This window comes from Vulpes lagopus, chromosome 15 (genome assembly GCF_018345385.1).
Source record: "Vulpes lagopus strain Blue_001 chromosome 15, ASM1834538v1, whole genome shotgun sequence".
Taxonomy (NCBI): Eukaryota; Metazoa; Chordata; class Mammalia; order Carnivora; family Canidae; genus Vulpes; species Vulpes lagopus.
The window spans coordinates 28,137,828-28,159,969 of record NC_054838.1 but is presented as its reverse complement, the minus strand read 5'-3'; the positions used below and the strand labels follow the sequence as shown (position 1 = coordinate 28,159,969).

Here is a 22,142-nt window from a genome sequence, read left to right as displayed (position 1 = left end):
TATATTTGACAAAATTCAATACCCATATATGATAAAAATCTCTGGGAAAACTAGTAGAATGAAACTTCCTCAATCTAATGAAAAATATCTTCAAAAACCGACAGCCAATATCATTTTTAATGGTGAAACAATGAATGTTTTCCCTCTAAGATCAGAAATAAGGCAAGTATATCTGCTCTCAGCACTTGTATTCAGCATTGTGCTGGAGATCCCAGCCAAGTTAGTAAGATAAATAACAAGCATAAAGGAAGGGGAGAAAACACTCCTCATATGCAGATATTATTAATTACATTTTAAAAATTCTAGACTTCCCAGGACAGACAGCAGAGTAAGAGAGGACTCTGATAAGCTCCCTTCATCCCATGGATGCAGATAGTTAACCCTCATGTCAGTGTAAATGACCCAGAAAATGTCCCAGAGACTGGTAGAACTTCATAACTAAATGTAGAGAAGAGGCCACATCAAAGAGAATAGAAGGACAGATACACAATGCGGAACTGAACCTCACAGGTTTGGCCACTTGAGGGACGGAGCTATGGCTGTGGAGAGGGGAGGGAAAACAGACCATCACACCTGGAAGCATGGACAGGGAAGATGAATCCCTGTAATATTTGGCTTTGAGAACCAGAGGGATGAGGGTTGGAGTGCCTGGGTGGTGCGGTTGGTTAAGTGTCTGCCTTTGGCTCAGGTCATGATCCCAGGGTCCTGGGTTTGAGCCCTGACTCACGCCCTCTGCTCAGCAGGGAACCTGCCCCTCCTTCTCCCTCTCTCCCTGCTTGTGTTCTCTCTGTGAAAGAAATAAAATCAGAAAGAAAGAAAAGAAAAAAGCCACAGGGGCTAAATTTCATGAGTTCTTACCACCAGTGGGACTTAAACCCTGGAACTTTAAAAATCAGTAGGCTTGTCTTTAGGAGTGTCAGGAGGGCAATAGGAAACTCTTAAAGAGACACCCTTAAAGAGACAGTGCAACAAATAGCCCACAGAGATACAGCACGGAAGCAGTTTGAAAACCTCCTGGGGCATAGAGGAGGGAGGGTTATTTACTAATCTCAGAGTTCACTGAGGGCTTCTTCAGGACCAAAGAAGCTGGCAGGCACCATTTATCTCCCTTGCCCCACTGCATATAAACACATGGTCCTTTGGGGGAACCAGTGTGGCACTAACATTCACTACCTAACTTGCTTATACTCCACCCCACACCCTTAAGCCAGGCTTGCCTCAGTACTGGTGCTGCGGGTCCCCTTGCCAAGAAAACCAGCACAAATCTTGTCAATACCACATCTCTTAACTGTAGTTTGCAGGGCCTACATCCAGTGGCAACTGGTCATTTCCCATGGATAATGGTCACACGTTGTTAAAACTGTGTGTCCAGCCCATGTGTCCTTTGCGGTGTTTCCTGTTTCTGGCCGGTTCCTATTTTTGCAGTGGCTGTGCTTCCTCTATGGAAGAGGACCAGTGCCATCTTGTTAAAAATGTGTCCCCCACCCACTACTTTGAAGAACAAAAGATGTAGTTGACTTTGCTAATGCACAGAAACAGACACAGAGAGTGTCAAAATGACACTGGGGAATATGTCCCAAATGAAAGAACAGGACAGAATCATAGCAAGAGACCTAAGGGAAACAGAGGTAAGTAATATGCCTGATAAAAAATTTAAAGTAATGATCATAAATATACTGGACTTGAGAAAAGAGTGGGTGACATCAGTGAGACCCTTAACAAAGATATGAAAGAAAACAATCAGAGATGAACCACAGTCACTGAAATTAAAAATATACTAGGTGGGAAAAATACCAAGCTAGAAGCATCAGAAGGATGGATCAGCCACCTGGAGGATAGAGAGTAATGGAAAGTAATCATGCTGAACAGGTGAGAGAAAAAAAAAAACATGCAAAATGAGAATAGACTTAGAGAACTCGGTGACTCCCATCAGGTGTAATAACATTCACATTATAGGGATCTCAGAAGAAAAAGAACAAAGTGGGCAGAAAAGTGTTGGGGAAATAAGAGCTGAAAACTTTCTGAATTTGAGGAAGGAAACAAATTCAGATCCAGGAGGCACAGAGACCTTCCAACAAAAATCAACCCAAGGAAATCCATACCAAGACACATAGTAATTAAAATAGCAAAAAGCAGGGATAACAAATTTTAAATGCAAGAGAAAAGAGAATGTTACAAGGGAAACTCCTCAAGGCTGTTGGTGGATTTTTTTGGCAGAAACTATGCTGGCCAGAAGGGAGTGGCATAATATATTCAAAATGCTGAAAGAGAAAAATCTGCAGTCAAGAATAGTATATCCAATAAGGCTAGCATTCAGAATAGAAGGAGAGAGAAAGAGTTTCCCAGACAGACAAAAGTTAAAGGAGTTAATGACCACTAAACCAACCCTATAAGAAATTTTAAAGAGGACTGACTGGAAAGGAAAGACCAAAAGTAAGAGTAAGTAGGAAGCACAAAACCAGTAAAAAAAAAAAAAAAAAAAAAAGAGTAAATCTGTAGAAATCGGTCAAGGAACTCACAAAATGAAATGATGTGAAGTGTAATACCATATATCTATAATGCGGGGAGGAGAGGAGTAAAAAATGGGTTCAACCTTAAGTGACCATCAACATATAGACTGCCATATACAAAGGTGTTATCTACAAACCTAATGGGAACAACAAATCAAAAACAAATAATAGATACGCAAAAAATAAAAAGGAAGCAAAGTACCTCACTAAAGAAAGCCAACTTAAGGTGAGGGAAAAATCCACAAAACCAAATACACAACAAATAACAAAATGGTAATAAATACATACCTATCAATAATTACATGGAATGTAAATGGACTAAATACCACAATTAAAAGACACAGGTTGATAGAGTGGATTAAAAAACTTTATCTATATGCTGCCTACAAGAGCCTCACTTCAGACCTAGACACATACAGATTGAAAGTGAGAAGATAGAGAAACATTTATCATGCAAATGATAAGCTGAGGTAGCAATACTTAGACAAAATCGACTTTAAAACAAAGACTGTAACAAGAGATGAAGAAGGGCACTGTATAATCATTAAGGGGACAATACAACAAGAAGACATAACAGTTGTAAATATTTATGCACTCAACATGGGAACATCCAAATACATAAACCAGTTAATAGCAAATATAAAGGAACGAATCTATAGTAATACAGTAATAGTAGGGGACTTTAACACTCCACTTACATCAATGGCCAGGTCATCTAAACAGAAAATCAACAAGGAAACTGGCTTTGAATGACAGATGCAAAAATCCTCAACATAGCAAACTGAATCCAGGAATACATTTTTAAAAAATCATTCACTATGATCAAGTGGGATTTATTTCTGGTTTGCAAGGGTGGTTCAGAATTTGCACAAATCAATCAGTACATCACATCAATAAGAGGATAGAAACCATGTGATCATTTCAATAGATGCAGAAAAAGCATTTGACAAAGCACAACATTCATACGTGATAAAAAAAAATACACCTCAATGAAATAGGTTTAGAGGGAGCATACCTCAACATAATAAAATCCATATGTGGAAAACCCACAGCTAACATCATCCTTAATGAGGAAAAACTGAGAGCTTTCCCCCTAAGGTCAGGAATAAAACAAGGTGTCCACTCTCACCACTTTTATTCAACATAATATTGGAAGTCCTAGCCATAACAATACTGAGCAAAAAAATAAAAGTCATCTAAATCAGTAAGGAAGAATTTTTCAGATGACATTTCTATATATAGAAAAGCTGAAAGATTCTATTAGAATCTCTAGATTCTAATAACTGCTAGAACTGAAAATTCAGTAAAATCATGGGGTACAGAATCAATGCACAGAAATCTTGCATTTCTATACACTAATTATGAAGCAGCAGGAAAAGAAATCAAGAAAACAATCCCGTTTACAATTGTACCAAAAATAATAGAATACGGGGATCCCTGGGTGGCGCAGCAGTTTGGCGCCTGCCTTTGGCCCCGGGCGCGATCCTGAAGACCGGGGATCGAATCCCACATCGGGCTCCTGGTGCATGGAGCCTGCTTCTCCCTCTGCCTGTGTCTCTGCCTCTCTCTCTCTCTCTCTCTCTCTCTCTCTGTGACTATCATAAATAAATAAAAATTTAAAAAAAATAATAGAATACCTAGGAATAAACCTAGCCAAAGAGATAAAAGACGTGTACTCTGAAAACTATATAAAATGCTGATGAAAGAAATCAAAGTTGACAAAAAGAAACGAAAAGACATTTCATGCTCATGGATTGGAAGAAAAAGTATTGTTAAGATGTCTATACTACCCAAAGCAATCTACACACTTAATGCAATTCCTATCAAAATACCAACAGCATTTTTCACAACTAGAACAAACAATTCTAGAATTTGTATGGTACCAAAAAAGACCACAAGTAGCCAAAATAATCTTGAAAAGCAAAACTAGAGGCACCATGAGTCTGGACTTAAAGTTATATTACAAACTTGTAATTAAAACAGTATGGTACTTGCACAAAAATAGGCACATAGATCAATAGAACAAAAAAAAACCTCAGAAATAAACCACAACTATATGGTCAGTTGATCTTTGACAGTGAAGGAAAGAATATGCAATGAGAAAAAGTCTCTTCAACAAGGGGTGCTGGGAAAACTGGACGGCCACATGCAAAAGAATGAAACTGGACCACTTTCTTACACCATACTCAAAAATGAAGCCAAAATCTTAAATAACATCATTTACAACACCATAAAAACAAAATAGGAATAAATTTAAGGAAAATGTTGCAAGCTCTCACAAAGAAGATATGGTTGGCCACTGAAAGCTACAAAAGTTTACTGAGAGAAGGCATACATAAATGGACCAATATGCCACATTTATGAATTAGAAAACCTAATAAATACTAGTTGTCATGGAATTGACCTACAAATTCCGTTAAAGAGTGCTGTTGTAATCCTCTTCTTCCTGTGAAGCTGACAGAAATGAAGTTCATGTACACAGCCATTTCTTCAAGATTGACATTACACTCAGGGCAAAAACAATTGAGTTCTTGGTTTACTTTGGATTCTCATTATCTTGTAGATTTTAGCCCCACAGTTCATGACCATGTGGTAAAACCTTAGATGATTTTAAGCTGTTTTCTTAGTTTTAATTATTACCCAGTTTTTAATTTGTCTTTTGTAAGATTCAGTTTCCTAGCTCCATTAGTAAATGTAGTCTCCATCATTTATTTTTCTATCAATTAGATTAAAATTATTTTTTGAGCACTTAGGACACTTCTGAGTACTGTGTATATAGTGTCAAGCAAGATAAAGTCTCTGCCCTTAAAAAGCTCCCATTCTAATTAAGGATGTATTCATTTGTCTCTTCAAATTGATGTGGAAGCAAAGGTTGTGAAATGCCTGAATTTTAAGTAGATGTCACTTCCTGCCTTCTGACGGCTTCCATGGTGACCTAAAATCTCATACACTAGACTCTTAAACTCCAGCACCATGCTGAATTGGAAGACCATAATAAAAGCTGCACAAAATTTGGGGTAGGGAAAACTAAGGGGGGAAAGAATGTGAGATGGTACGAGAGGGACTAATGTTTTAAAGATAAAATTTCACCACATGACTGGCAAAGATTGGAGAAGTGACATTTGAGGAATCTGTGTTTTTGTTGTTTTATCCCACAGATCCTAAAAGTATAAGCCTCCAAAAGAGAGAACAGGGAAGTCAAAGATCTTCAAATGTATCCACAAAGGCTCCCTTCCGAGTTATGGAAAGTCCTTGGACTCTAGCAGCCCTCTACCCAACTTTAACCAAGAACACAAAGAAACACCCAGGCACTCGTCATTTTTTAGTAGTCCCCAAGAAGAAAGCCAGTGAACCAGAGCAAGTCAAGAAAACCATAAAACCACTGATGCCTCAGAAGGATGCTGTTAGACAGCTGGCATCCACCGAGAAGTCATTTGAACCCACGTGGGATGCTACCAGAAAGGCTACCTTCCAAACTGCATTACCTTCCCCGAAGATGAATAAACCAATAATTTCTTCCTTAGAGATCCTTGAATCTGAAACAGAACCTGAACATACCTCCAGTAGTGAGCCCTCCCAAGAATCCTCTCTTATCATGTTTTCTACCACATCCAGCATATTCTCCTCTGGGCTGCTTTCAAAGAAGAATTAGCTACATCTTGCCTTCTTCTTCCTTTTTGTTTCTGTGCGTAAGAGTGGTGATGGTGGATAGTGGTCAAGAAAGGAGTGCAGAAGGGCCATTGAGGCTCTCAGGAGGATCACTCTGGTCTAGCATTTTCCATAAAGAATGCATCTCAAAGGTATGGGCAAGGGAGTTGTTGTGGTCTTGGAGCTGGAGCTGGTTGTTCTCTGATGTTACAGGGTTTCTCATCTTAACTCTTCATAACACTCCCTGCTAAAGGAATGGCTTTGTGCATATCAGCATGGGAATAAAGACAACCTCTCAGGAACCCAGAAGAGAAATGGTGTATTCTTTGAACCCTTCTGTGATCACTCAGGTTGACAGAAACTAGGGGATGAGTTCAAAAGTGATGCCATCCTAAGTCAGAGAATGAGAAACGGGATAGGCATGGGCATGAGTTGGAGGAAAGATCATGCACATTACATGCACATTCTGTGATCTAGCATGTAGTGAGATGCTTCCTAATAGCTTGTTGATGGCTGATTCTCCAGTGGGATGATGGGCATAATCCCATGCCCACCCAATGGCCCTAGACCTTGAGCAAAAATCAGAGCCACAGCAAGTGTCTGGAGACTTACTGATTTGGAAGATTCCAAAGAAGGCAAGCATGGATCTACCAAGTGAAAGAGGCAATGCAATGAGATAAAAGTGGAATATTTTTAGATACTTAGAGCTTTATCCTCTTGACACTAAGGTTAGGGTATTACCACTTCTCTCAGATAAAAGTTAATCTAGTGGATGAATCAAGTTAAACAGAACTATAGTAAAAAACTAAATGTAATTTTTTTTTTAAGATTTTATTCGTTTATTCATAGACACACACAGAGGCAGAGACACAGGGAGAGGGAGAAGCAGGCTCCATGCAGGGAGCCCGATGTGGGACCTGATCCTGGGTCTCCAGGATCACACCCCAGGCTGCAGGCGGTGCCAAACCGCTGCGCCACCAGGGCTGCCCTAAATGTAATTATTTATAAATATTTAAGTAATTCTTCAAGGTGACAGTGGAAGAACTATCACCAGGCATGCTCTAGACAACATTAGTCCAACAAAACTTTAAATCAATCTTAAATTCTATATTTGTCCTTTTAAAAAAATTGTAGTAAAGGGGTACCTGGGTGGCTCAGTCAGTTAAACATCTGATTCTTAATTTCAGCTCAGGTCATGATCTCAGGGTTGCAGGATTGAGCCCCACATCCAGCTCTATGTTCAGCAAGGAGTCTACTTGGAATTCTCTCTCTTCTCTCCCTTTCCCTCTGTTCCTCCTCCTCCTCTCTCTCTCTCTCTCTCTCTCTCTCTCTCTCTCAAATAAGCCTTTTTTAAAAAGTAAAAATAAAAAGCTTCTGCAAAGCAAAGGAAACAACAGAGGGAAAGGGCAACCTACAGAAGGGAAAAATGGTTGCAACCCTATTTCATATAAAAGGTTAAATCCAAAATATATAAGGACCTCCTACAATTCAACAGCAAATACACACACACACACACACACACACACACACACACACACAAACATACATACCTGGGTAAAAAGTGGGAACAAGACCTGAGTAGATATTACTCAAAAGAAGATATGCAAATGGCCAATAAGCACATGAAAACATCATTAATTATCAGGAAAATTAAAATCAAAACCACAAAGAGAAATCACCTCACACCTGTTAGAATGGTTATTATCAAAAAGACAAAAGATAACGTATGTTAGTGAGGATGGCAAGAAAAGGGAACTCTTACACACTGCTGATGAGAATGTAAATTGTTAGAGCCACTATGGAAAACTGTAGAGAGGTGCTTCAAAAAATAAGAAAATAGAACTACCATATGATCCAGCAATTCCGCTATTGTTGGGAACACATCCAAAGGAAATGAAACCAGTACCATTAAGAGATATCTGTACTCCCATGTTTATTGCAGCACAGCACTATTCACAATAGCCAAGATACAGGAACAACCTAAATGTTTGTTGATGGAGGAATGGATAAAGGAAATGTAGTAATGGATTTTTTTTCTTTTTAAGATTTTATTTATTTATTCATGAGAGAGAGAGAGAGGCAGAGACACAGGCAGAGGGAGATGCAAGCTCCATGCAGGGACATGAAACTTGATCCCGTGTCTCCAGGATCAGACCCTGGCTGAAGGTGGTGCTAAACTGCTGAGCCACCCTGACTGCCCAGTGGAATTTCTCTTTTGGTTTCCATGTGCATGGAATATCTTTTTCAATCCTTTCACTTTCAGTCTGTGTATCCTTAAAGTTGAAGTGAGTCTCTTATAGGTAGCATATAGTTGGGTCTTGTTTTTTATACGTTCAGCTATTATTCTCCTTTGGTTGGAGAACTTAGTCCATTTGCATTTAAAGTAATTATTTATAGGTATGGGCTTATTGCCATTTTGTTAATTGTTTTATAGCTGTTTTGTAATTCTTCTGTTCCTTTCTTTTTCTCTTGCTCCTTCCCTTTGTGATTTGAAAATTTTCTGTAGTGGCATACTTGGGCTCTTTTCTCTCTCTTTTTTTTTTTTTTTTTTTAATTTATGATAGTCACAGAGAGAGAGAGAGAGAGGCAGAGACACAGGCAGAGGGAGAAGCAGGCTCCATGCACCGGGAGCCCGATGTGGGACTCAATCCCGGGTCTCCAGGATCGTGCCCTGGGCCAAAGATAGGCGCCAAACCGCTGCGCCACCCAGGGATCCCGGGCTCTTTTCTCTTTATTTTTGTGTATATTCCATAAGACTTTGCTTTGTGTTTACCATGAAGTTTATGTATAACACAATAATCTACTTTAATTTAATAACAACTTGAGGTTTTTTTTTTTTATTTATTCATGAGAGACATAGAGAGAGAGAGAGGCAAAAACACAGGCAGAGGGAGAAGCAGGCCCCATGCAGGGAGCCCCAAGTGGACTTGATCCTGGGACTCCAGGACCACGCCCCGGGGCCGAAGGCAGGCACCAAACCGCTGAGCCATCCAGAGATCCCCCAGCAACTTGCGATTGAACACATACTAAAGCTATACATTTTTACTCTTACACCCCCACATTTTGTTTTTGATGTCACAATTTAAATCTCTTTATCTTGTATATCCATTAACAAATTATTATATAGTTATTTTTATTGTGTTTTTTAGCCTTTATACTGGATCACACCAGCATTACATTAGATTATTCTGAATTTAATTGTATATTTACTTTTATCAATGAGATTGGTACTTTCATGTATTTTCCTGTTACTAAGTAACACTCTTTCATATCAGCTTAAAGAAGTCCCTTTAACATTTAAGGCTGGTCTAGTGGTGCTAAACTCCTTCAGTTGTTGCTCATCTGTAAAACTCTTTAACTCTCTCAGCTCCAAAGGCTAACTTTGCTGGATAGAATATTCTTGGTAATGCTTTTTTTTTTTTTTAAGTACTTTGAATACATGGTGCCACTTTCTCTTGGCCTGCAAAGTTTCTGCTGAAAAATCTGCTTATAATCTTATGGGGTTCCCTTGTATGTAACAAATTGTTTTCCTCTTGCCACTTTTAAGATTTTCTGGACCTGGATATCAGCTTCATTCCCCAGGTTAGGAAAGTTTTCAACCATTATTTTTCCAAATAACTTTTCTACCCCTTTCCCTCTCTTTTCTTTTTCTGGAACCCCTATAAAGTGCATATTAGTCCACTTGATGTGGCCCAATAAGGTCCTTAAGCAATCATCACTATTTTTTATTCTTTTTATTCTTCTGATTGGATGAATTCCACTGCTGCCTTCAAGTTTGCTTGTCCTGTTTTAGCTTTATCTAGTATGCTGTTGAATCCCTCTGTTGAATTTTTCCAGTTCATTTATTGTATTATTCAGGTCTGTAATTTTTGCTTGGTACTTTCTTGTATTTTCTGTCTCTTTGTTGAAATTCTTAACTTTGTTTATTCATTGTTTCCTGACCTTGGTGAACATACTTATTGCCATAATTTTCAACTCTTTGGTAGGTAAATCACTTATCTCTTTTTCATTAGGGTCTTTTTCTGAGGTTTTATCTTGTTCTGGCATTTCGAACACATTCCTCTATTTCTTCATTTTCCTTGACTGTGTTGATTTCCATGCCTTAGGTAAAACAGCCATCTCTCTGAGTCTTGGAAGAGTGGTCTGGTGTAAGAGATGAACCTTATTATTCAACCCTGCTCCAGCTCTTGTTGTTTCTCAAAACTTTATGATTGTCTGCGCATGCTTGTTTGTTCTTAGTAGCTCCAGTAGGTGAGAGTTTGCCAAGACCTTTTGTGTCCAAAACAGGGAAGGATCTCAGCACCTAGATGCAGGTTTTTTAAAGTCAGATCCTCAGCAGCTTTTTTTTTTTTTTAAGATTTTATTTATTTATTCATGAGACACAGAGGCAGAGATACAGGCAGAGGGAGAAGCAGGCTCCAAGCATGGAGCCTGATGTGGGACTTGATCTCTGGATCACTCCCTGAGCTAAAGGCAGATGCTCAACCGCTGAGCCACCCAGGCATCCCATTAGCAGCTTTTAAAGTATGCAAATAGGCCTCTTTCAAGGGAAGTCTGGAAAATGGGTGTTTCTGTCTGCTCCCTCAGCACTGAGCCCTGAGAGTTTAGCCAATTCTAAACTGTTTCTTTGCTACCATTTTGTTGAACCTGTAAATACTAACTTGCTAGTTACCAGAGCCAGGCTATTAAAGAAGATGTCTTCTAGGTGGCAGCCACAAAAACCAGGTTATCAGATGTGTGTACAGACCCCTTTCTTGGAGACAATAGCAACCTGGGTCAGGGTTGAAGGAGAGCATAAAGATGGTACCCACTGGCCTTCCTGGTCTCTGGAGAGGATTACAGTTGACCTCTAGATGTAGGTTAAATTAAAAGCCTGCCTCTTGGGCTACAACTTTTAAAATAAGCAAATAGGCCTCTTTCACAGAAAGACTAGGTGTTTCTGGCTGCTGATTCTGTGCTGGGTTTTGGGGGGAATAGCCAGTTAAGAATTGCTTCTCTGTTATAGTCCTGTGAAACTCATTAATTTAGGCCCCATTAGCCAGGTGATCAAGGGGCATGCTCTGGGTAGCAACTACAAAAATCAGGGCAGCAGACATGTGCTCAGCCTCCCTTCTGGAAAATACTGTTGACCTGGAGCAAGGCAGAAAGAGAACATATAAACATGGCCCTCACCAGCCACTGTAGTCTCTGGAGAATATTGGAGTTGGCCCCTAGATATATGTTAAATTTGAAGCCTGTCCCCCCTTTCATGGAAAGATAGAGTGTTTTATTCTTCTGCCTCTGCACTGGGTCCTGGGTGTTTACCATGGTGAATCCAAATGAGTCCTTTAAGAATGGTTTCTGAGTTTGTTACAGCCTTACAGATTTGGTAGCTACAAGCCCCACTGACATTCAAAGCAAGATGTTTTGGGAGCTTATCTTTCAGACAGAAGTCTTAAAAGTTGGGGCACCAGATGCAGTGTCCAAACTCTGCTTCTCAGAGAGAAGCCAAAGGGAGTTTCCTTCTGGTTGTGCATTGCCATGCTGGGGATGAGGTTTATGGCAAGATTGTGTCTCAGCCTTTCCTCCTTGTTTCACTGTAGCTTTTTTCTTGTTAATTCAGTGGGTAGAAGTAGCTTGGCTGGCTTCTAGCTTTTAAAAAGAAGGAAATTCTGCCATTTGGAACACCATGAATGAAATTAGAGGACATTATGCTGAGTTAAATAAGGCAGACATAGAAAGACAAATAGTCCGTGATCTCACTTACATGTGGGATCTAAAATAGTCAAACTTCAATAAGCTGAGAATAGAATGGTGGTTGCTAAGGTGAGAAAGAAATGGAGAGATGTTGATCAAATATATAGCAATGTAACTATAGTTACCAATACTGTTATATACTTGAAATTTGCTAACAGGACAAATCTTACATGTTCTTAACACAAAAAGAAACAAAAAATAAAATGAGATTAGTTAGTGATGATAATTTCACAATATAGAGGTATATCAAAACATCGAGTGATATACCTTAAATATATACAATTTTTATTTGCTGATTATACCCCAAGAAAGCTGAAAGTAAACCCTTGAAACTCTGTACCCATTAAGCATAACTCCTCATTTCTCCCCCAAGTCCCTGGCAACTACCATTCTATTTTTTGTTTCTGTGATTTGGTTACTGTAAGGACTTGATACGAATGGAATCATACAGTATTTGTCCTATTATGGTTGGCTTATTTTGCTTAGCATAATGACTTCAAGGTTCATCCATTCTAGGCTCATCCATATTGTAAAATGTATCAGAATTTCCTTCCTTTTTAAAACTGAATAATGCTCCATTATGTGTGTAGACTATGTTTTGTTTACCTATCAATTCATGGACATTTGGGTTGTTTCCACCTTTTGGCTATAAACATGGACACACAAACATCTATTAGTGTCCCTGTTTTTAATTTTTTAAAGTATATATCTAGAAGTATAACTGTGGAATAGTACAGAAATTCTATTTTTTTTAATATTTAGTTTATTTATTTGACAGCCTACCAGCAGGGAGAGTGGAAGAGGGAAAAGCAGGCTCCCCACTGAGCGGAGAGCCCTATGCAAGACTTGATCCCAGGACCCTGGGATCATGACCTGAGCCAAAGGCAGACACTTAACCGACTGAGCCACCCAGGCGCCCCTTTATTTTTAATTTTTTGAGGAACTGCCATACCACTTTTCACAGTGGCTGCACCATTTTTCATTCCCACAGCCCTGTACAAGAGTTCTAATTTCTCCACGTTCTCCCCAACTTCTATTATTTTCTTTTTAATAATAGCCATCCTAGTAGGTGTGAGGTGGTATCTTATTGTGGTTTAGGTTTGTATTTCCCTAATAAATAGTGATGATGACTATCTTTTCATGAGCTTGTTTTTTTGAGAGAGAGAGCACATGCACACACGGGGGATGGGCAAAGAAAAGGAGAGAGAATCTCAAGCAGTCTCCACAACTAGCATGAGGTTCAGTCACACAACCCTGAGGTCATGACCTGAGCCAAAATCAAGAGTCAGATGCTCAACCAACCAAGCCACCCAGGTGCCCCTCTTTTAATGTTCTTATTGGCAATTGGTATATCTCTGGGAAAATATCTGTTTATGTCCTTGGGCTATTTTTAAATCTGGTTGTTCATTTTGTTGTTCAGTTTTAGTAGTCCACAAGACTCTGAGGGAATCTTATAATGGAAGGAACATGTATTTTTGGTCTTTTTTTTTTTTTAATTTTTATTTATTTATGATAGTCACAGAGAGAGAGAGAGAGAGAGAGAGAGAGAGGCAGAGACACAAGCAGAGGGAGAAGCAGGCTCCATGCAGGGAGCCCGACGTGGGATTCGATCCCGGGTCTCCAGGATCGCGCCCTGGGCCAAAGGCAGGCGCCAAACCGCTGCGCCACCCAGGGATCCCTATTTTTGGTCTTAAGTTGGAATCTGACTAACACATTTACTATCTCTGCATTTTATGCATCTCCTCAATTTCATTGAGCCTCACTTGCCACCTCTGTCAAATGAGCATAATATATATATAGAGAGAGAATATATAATATATATTATATATATGTTAATATGTACAATAATATGTTCTCGGTATTAATCTCTTATCAGATAAATGATTTAAAAATACTTTCTCCTATTCTGTGGTTTGCCTTTTTTGTTCTTGATTTGTGTCATTTGATACACAAAAGTTTTTAATTTTCATAAAGTCCAATATGTCCATTTTGTCTTTTGTTGACTCTTTCATGTTATATCCAAGAAAACATTGCCAAACCCATTGTCATGAAGATTTCCCTCATGTTTCCTTCAAAGAGTTTTATAGTTTTATTTCATACCTTTAGGTCTTTGACCCTGTTTCTAGTTCATTTTCATATATGGTGCAAGTTAAGTGTCCAACTTCATTCTTTTGTGTATGGATATCTAGTTTTCCTAGCATCATTTTTTGAAAAGATTGTCCTTTTCCCATTGAATGGTCTTGAAATGATTCCTGAAATCAATTAGCCATATATAAAGTCATTTATTGCTGTGTTCTCTAGCCTATTCCATTGGTCTATAGGTTTGTCTTTATGCTTATACCCCACTATTTTGGTTACTGTAGCTTTTTTTGAAATCAGGAGGCATGTGAGTCTTCCAACTTTATTATTCTTTTTCAAGATTGTTCTGGATTTCCAGGGCCCCTTGAGATTCATATGAATTTTAAGATGTAAACAATGCCACTGGGATCTTTTGGTTTTGTTGATTGTTTCTTTGCTGTGCAGAAGCTTTTTATCTTGATGAGGTCCCAATAGTTCATTTTTGCTTTTGTTTCCCTTGCCTCCGGAGACATGTCTAACAAGAAGTTGCTGTGGCCAAGGTCAGAGAGGTTGCTGCCTGTCTTCTCTAGGATTTTGATGGAATCCTTTCTCACATTTAGTTCTTTCGTCCATTTTGAGTCTATTTTTGTCTATGGTGTAAGAAAGTGGTCCGGTTTCATTCTTCTGCATGTTGCTGTCCAGTTTTCCCAACACCATTTATTCAAGAGACTGTCTTCTTTCCACTGGATATTCTTTCCTCCTTTGTGAAAGATTAGTTGGCCATAGAATTGAGGGTCCATTTCTGGGTTTTCTATTCTTTTCCACTGTCCTCGGTGTCTATTTTTATGCCAGTACCATACTGTCTTGATGACTACAGCTTTATAATAGAGTTTGAAGTCCGGAATTTTGATGGCTCTAGCTTTGGTTTTCTTATTCAGGATTGCTTTAGCTATTTAGGGTCTTCTATGGTTCCATACAAATTTTAGAATATTTTGTTCCAGCTCTGTGAATAATGCTGGTGTTATTTTGATAGGGATTGCATTGAACATGTAAATTGCTTTGGGTAGTATAGACATTTTAACAAATGAAGTTTGACTTCTTTTCTGATTCAGATGCCTTTTATTTCTTTTTGTTGTCTGATTTCTGAGGCTAGGACTTCCAGTACTATGTTGAACAGCAGTGATGAGAGTGGACATTCCTGTTGTGTTCCTGACCTTAGGGGGAACGCTCTCAGTTTTTCCTCATTGAGGATGATTAACTGTGGGTCTTTCATATATGACCTTTATGATATTGCGATATGTTCATTCTATACCTACTTCCTTGAGGGTTTTTATCAAGAAACAATGCTGTATTTTGTGAAATGCTTTTTCTGCATCTATTGAAAGGATCATATGATTCTTACCCTTTTTTTTATTAATGTGGCATAACATGTTGTTGATTTGCTAATGTTGAACTCCCTCCTGCCCTCCCCTGCCGCAGCCCAGGAATAAATTCCACTTGGTCATGGTAAATAATCCTTTTAATACACTGTTCAATCTGATTTGCTAGTATCTTGGTGAGGATTTGGCATCTATGTTCATCAGTGATATTGGCCTGTAATTCTTTTTAGTGGGGTCTTTGTCTGGTTTGGGGATCAAGATAATCCTGGCCTCATAGAAATAGTTTGGGAGTTTTCCTTCCATTTCTATTTTTTGGAAGAGTTTCAGAAGAATAGATATTAATTCTTTAAATGTTTGGTAGAATTCCCTTGGGAAGCCATCCATCCCTGGACTGTTGTTTGTTGGGAGATTGTTTATTCTTATTAAATGTCTTTGCTGGTTATGGGTCTGTTCAGATTTTCTTCTACTTTCTGTTTCTGTTTTGGCAACTTACATGTTTCTAGGAATTTATCCATTTCTTCCAGATTGCCTAATTTGTTGGCATATAATTGGTCATAATATCCTCTTAAAATTGTATTTCTGTGGTGTTGGTTGTGATCTCTCCTCTTTCATTCATGATTTTATTTGTGTCCTTTCTCTTTTCTTTTTGACTAGTCTGGCTAGAGTGTTTCCAATTTGTTTATTCTTTCAAAGAATCAGCTACTAGTTTTGTTGATCTGTTCTACCAGGGTTTTTCTTTTTAATTATATGTCATTGATTTCTGCTCTAATTTTTATTATTTCCCTTCTCCTCCTGGATTTAGGCTTTATTTGCTGTTCTTTTTCCACTTCTTTTAGGCGTAAGATTAGGTTGTGTATTTGGGACTTTTCTTGTTTCTTGAGGAAGGCCTGTGTTGCTATGTACTGTCCTCTTAGGACTGCTTCTGCTGCATCCCAAAGATTTTGGACTGTTGTATTTACATTTTTATTTGTCTCCATGTATTTTTTTAAATTTCCTCTTTGATTTCTTCACTGATCCATTCGTTGTTTAGTAGCATGTTGCTTAGCCTTTATATGTTTGTGCTTTTCTGGTTTTTTTTTTATTGTTTTTTTTAAGATTTTATTTATTTATTAATGAGAGACAGAGAGATAGAGAGAGAGGCAGAGACACAGGCAGAGGGAGAAGCAGGCTCCATGCAGGGAGCCTGATGTGGGACTCGATCCCTGGACTGCAGGATCATGCCCTGGGCGGAAGGCAGGCGTTAAACCACTGAGCCACCCGGGCTGCCCCTGTTTTTTTTTTTTGATTCTTGTAATTGATTTTTAATTCCATGCTGTTGTGGTCAGAAAATATGGATGACTTGATTAGTCTTCCTAAATTTATTAAGACTTATTTTGTGGCCTAACACATCTGTCTGGAGAATGTTCCATGTGCACTTGAAAAGAATGTTCCATGTGCACTTGAAAAGAATGTATATTCTGCTTTTGGATGGAATGTTCTGTATATATCTCTTAAGTCCATCTGATCTAATGTGTTGTTCAAAGCCAGTTTCCTTGTTGGTTTTCTGTCTGGAAGATCTATCCATTGATGTAAGTAGGGTGTTAAAGTTCCCTTCTATTATTGTTCCCTGTTAATTCCTCCCCTTATGAATGTTAATATCTATGTATGTCAGGTGCTCCCATTTTGGATGCATTGATATTTACATTGTTGTATCCTGTTTCTGGATTGAGCCCTTTATCATTATGTAATGCCCTTCTTTGTGTCTTGTTACAGTCTTTGTTTTAAAGGCTGTTTTGTCTAATAAAAGGATTAGTACTCTGGCTTTTTTCCCCCCTTGTGTTTGCATGGAATATGTCTTTCCATCCCTTCACTTTTAATCTGTGTGTGTCTTTAGGTCTTTAGTGAGTCTCTTGTAGGCAGCATATGGAAGTTTACAGCTGTTTCTTCAACTAAGTTTTCTCCCTTTCTCTCTCTCTCTTCTTCTGGAATGCCTATAATGCAAACATTTGTTCATTTGATGTTGCCCAAGAGACCTCTTATCCTATGCTCATTTTTTAAAATTATTTTTTCCAGAGTGCTCTGGAATTATTAATACTTAATATTAAACTATTATAATATTTAATATTCAATACATTTGGCTGGCTTAGTTGGTAGAGTGTGTGACTCTTGATCTCAGGGATGAGATCAAGCCCTACATTGAGTACAGAGATTACTTTTTAAAAAAATTCTTGGAATTTTTTTTCTTTTTGCTATTCAGCTCAGGTGTTCTCCTTTACCCTGTCTTCCAGATCTCTGTTCTTCTGCATCCTCTAACCTGTTCCTTCCTTCTAGTGTATTTTTCATTTCATTTATTGTGTTCTTAAATTCTGGCCATTTTTCATGTTTTCTCTTTGTTGAAATCCTAAGTTCATCTACTATTCTCTCCAGTCTGTTGAACATTTTTATGACCATCACTCTGGACTCTTTATTAGATAAGTTGGTTATCTACATTTCATTTAGTTCTTTTTCTGAGGTTTTGTCTTATTTTTCATTTGCAGCATATTCCTTTGTCTCTTTATTTGGCTTGACTTTCTGTGTCTGTTTCTATGAATTAGGCAGAACAGCTACTTCTTATAAACTAAGAGAAGTGGTCTTGCCTATGGTCATCCCTTGTGTATATTGTATGTGTCTGGTGACTTTGGCTGTCTAAAGCTGTGGCTGGTTATAGGTTGGGGTTCCTAGGGCACTCTGGATGGCCAAAGCTAAAATGGGTAGAGGTGGAGGTAGTCTTGGGATTCTTCATGTAGTCAGTGCCCTGGTAGTACTACTGAAGCTGAAGTGGGTGCAAGCCAGGGTGTTCCAGGGTACTTAACGCAGGGGGAACTCTGGTAGGACAGCTAGAGCTGAGGTGTGCATCTGTGCCTATACCTTAGCAAGTTGTCTGGAGCCAGAGTGGTTTGGACCTAGAATGTTCCATGGTGTTTTACATCTACATTACCTTGGTAAGATGACTGTAGTTGTAACAAGCACTGACCAGGATCGTACCAGTATGTGCTACACTGCGGCTGCCTTAGAGGGATGGCTTAGGGTGATGTGGGCTAGGAGCCTGGAGCTCACTGAGGCAGTAAGCCAGCTGGGATGCCCAGACCTTGTTTCCATCCACACTATCAGGGCACTTGCCAGCTCCTATTACCAGAGAGGGTTCCAGCCAGCTCCCCTGCTATTTGGCAGGTTTCTGGGGCTGCTTCCTTTATATCCTAGTTGCCCTTTTAAGCCAAAGCTTTTTTTTTTTTTCTGTGCTTTAGACAGACAAATCTGTTCACCACCCCTCAGTACTATCCACCCCACCCCCTACTGCAGTTTGCAGAGTTGGTGGAGGTTCCCTTCCTTCTCGTGTCTTTTTTTTTTTTTTTAAGATTTTATTTATTTATTCATGAGAAACAGAGAGAGGCAGAGGCACAGGTAGAGGGAGAAGCAGGCTCCATGCTGGGAGCCCGATGCGGGACTCGATCCTGGGTCTCCAGGATCACGCCCTGGGCTGAAGGCGGCACTAAACCACTGAGCCACTCAGGCTGCCCTTCTTGTGTCTTTCTTGCCATTCTCTGTGTGATTTTTTTTCTTCTTTAAATTCAGTTAATTAGCATATAAAGTATTATTGGCTTCAAAGGTAGAGGTCAGTGATTCATCAGTCTTATATAACACCCAGTGCTCATTACATCCTTAATGTTCATCATTAAGTTACCCCATACCCCTTCACCCCACTCTCCTCCAGTGAGCCTCAGTTTGTTTCCTATGATTAAGAGTCTTTTATGGTTTGTCTCCCTCTTTGATTTTGTCTTATTTTTTCCTCTATTCCTAATGATCCTGTTTTGTTTCTTCAATTCCACATGTGTGAGATCATATAATTGTCTTTCTCTGATTGACTTATTTCGTTTAGCATAATATCCTCTAGTTCCATTCATGTCATTGCAAATGGCGAGATTTCATTTTTTTGATGGCTGAGTAGTATTTCATTGTATATATCTACCACATCTTTATCCATTCATCTGCCAATGGACACCTGGGCTCTTTCCATAATTTGTCTGTTGTGGATATTGCTGTCAACATTGAAGTGTGGTGACCCTTCAGATCACTACATTTGTGGTTTCTTTTGTGGTGAAGAGGCTGTTCAGTCACCCCTCAGATCATCTTCAAGAGAAATTGCTCCATAAAATAGGTGTCCATGGAGGAGGTGAGTTCAGCATCTTCCTACATCACCCTCTTGGACCAGAACTAGCAGTGTTTTTCAGGTGTTCTACACCTTACTGATTTTCTACCCAGTTGTTGTATTAGTTTTTGAGAATGGGGTATTGAAGTCTTCAAGTATAATTATAGATTTGTATTTGCAGTCTTGTCTTTGTTTCATGTGTTTTGAAACACTGTTAATAGGTGTGTAAACATTTAGAGTTAGGTCTTCTTGATGAAATGAATTCTTTATCATTAGGCAATGAACTTCTTTATTCCTGGTAATATTCTTTCTCTGAAGTATACTTTGTGTGATATTAATACCGTCATCTTTCCAGTAGTGTTAACAAAGTATTTGTTTCTCCATTCTTTTATTTCAATCTATTTATGTCTTTGTATCTAAAGTGAATTCCTTATAGACAGTGTATAATTGGGTCTGGGCTTACCTTTTTGGATTTGCACATTTCATTCCTCACTATATTGTTAAATAATTTTAATGTTCCTTTGTATTTTATCCATTTAAAAAATTTGCCCTGAGTAGGAGAGTAGATCTCGACTCTCTAGCTGTCTATAACCAATTTTTCCATCAGTCAATTAGTCAAAAAAATATTTATCAAGCACCTAGTTATGTGACATTTTTCTGGGTACCAGGGATAGAGAATCAATCAAGTCAAAGGTTCCTGGGCTCAAGTTCATATTCTAGTGGGGAAACACTGTAAAATATATAATCTTTAAGCAAATGCTCCTTTTTGAGACTCCCTTTGGGGTTTCCATAACTTCACATAATGGACTTGTTTTTATGCCAAGCAAAATTGGAGGGTCACTTACAAGTTTTTGCCCAAAATCTTGGGGGGAGGAAGTTTAGAAGAATAAGCCTGAGGGAGTGAGGGTGGTTCTGACATTTAAGAGATGACTGTAAGTTCACCACACAGCAAACACAGATTGGGTAAGTGACACTAAAGGAGTCTCTTTATGTCTTTTCTATCCCCTACAGATATTCAGGAACCAGCAGCCCCTGACATAGAAAATGAGTCATGGAAAACCCCTGAACAGGGGCCACCTTCCAGCCAGCCTAACCCCCCAGAATTTTCAGATGTCCAAGCTTCCTCTGTGTCACAGAAGCCCCCAAGCATGAGGTCCTCAGTCCAGCAGTATCCCCCCCAGGAGAATGTGAAACCACCAGTGCAAGGGGAAAGTGAAGCCACCAGTATCCCCCAAGGGGAAGGTCAAACCAGCAGCGTCCCCTAAGAAGAACAAATTACCAATGTTCTTCCCCAGGGGAGTCATCAGACAGACCCTCCCTACTGAATCACATTGACTCTCCTGCCACAGAAACCCTGGGATTCACTGTGCCCATCAAAGAGTGCCCATCTGAAAATCCCAGGAGACCTCCATTGTTTAATCCTCCTCCCAGGAATCCTTTCATACAGTGCATTCCTTCTCTAGTATGTCCTTCTCCTACAGGATGTCCTTGGAGAAAATTTGGTCATACCTTGCCTTCTCCCACCTCTTCCTCTCTGCATAAGGGTGGTGATGGGTAATCAAGGAAGGAGTGCAGAAGGGCCATTGAGGCTCTCAGGAGGATCACTGTGGTCTAGCGCTTTCCATAAAGAATGCGCCTTAAGGGGATGGGCAAGGGAGTTGTGTGTGGTCTTGGAGCTGAAGCTAGTTGTTCTGTAATATTACAGGGTTTCTCACCCTAACCCTTCATAGCACTCCCTGCTAAAGGAATGGCTTTGTGCAATCAGCATGGGAATAAAGGCAACCTCTCAGGAACCTAGAAAGTAAATGATGTATTATCTGGACTCTTCTGTGATCACTCAGGCTGGCAGAGACTAGGGGAGGACTTCAAAAGGTGATGCCATCCTGAGTGAATGAGAAGTGGCACGGGCATGAGTTGGGAAAAAGATCTCATCCCACACACACACTCTGTGATCTGTGCAATGGGATGATGGGCATAATTCTGTGCCCCCCCCCCACCAGCCCTAGGCCTTTAAGGGGAACTAGAGTATAGAACAAACATCTGGAGCCCCTTGTGTCTAGGAGCTAAATGTTAGAAGCAGTGAACTGGGTTCTGTGTGACTTCCACCTATCCACACTCCTCCTGAGTCTCCCTATCTCCATCAGTATGATGGTGTCGGGGCAGATCACCACAGCACCTTCCTTCTGGCTCAGATTGAATCTGGGCTACCCGTTGAGCCAAGTAAACACTAGTGGGGCAAAGCTGTCTCAGCACATGGTCATCGCAGGGAGCAGTGCTGTCTTGGGGCCTCTATTTTTACTAGCAGCCCCTCCCACCCAGGAAGCTGGGGAGAACTTTCTGTGGAATGTTTGGGCATCCAGATGCAGATGACCTAAGACACTTAAGGACTGACTCTGTGGCAGTATTGGGGGACTCGGGGCTGATCATCAACATGCCTCCTCCAGGGGATTCTCCATCGTCACTTTTCTAGGTGTTCCTCCTAATCATGGCCTCGGAGGATGCCCCACCTCCACGTCACACCTTCCCTGTCTAAAGCCCCCACCCACATACCTGCCCAGATCATGGCCTAACTTGGTCCTTTCATCCTGATCACAAAGTAACATTTTATTATTTATTTTTTATTTTTTTTTAGCAAAGTTCTTTTTA

The 22,142-nt window shown here is 39.6% G+C and overlaps 1 protein-coding gene across 1 annotated transcript in view; it reads left to right on the top strand.

The window, feature by feature from the left end:
• The window catches only part of GDPD4 (glycerophosphodiester phosphodiesterase domain containing 4), a 113,138-nt gene extending 91,781 nt beyond the window's left edge, over positions 1-21,357 (top strand). The window contains exon 16 of the mRNA XM_041729910.1: positions 20,508-21,357. Within this exon, the coding sequence (XP_041585844.1) occupies positions 20,508-20,761 (254 nt within the window). The 3' untranslated portion in view covers positions 20,762-21,357. The remainder of the gene's footprint in view (positions 1-20,507) is intronic.
• Positions 21,358-22,142: the final 785 nt, after the last annotated feature.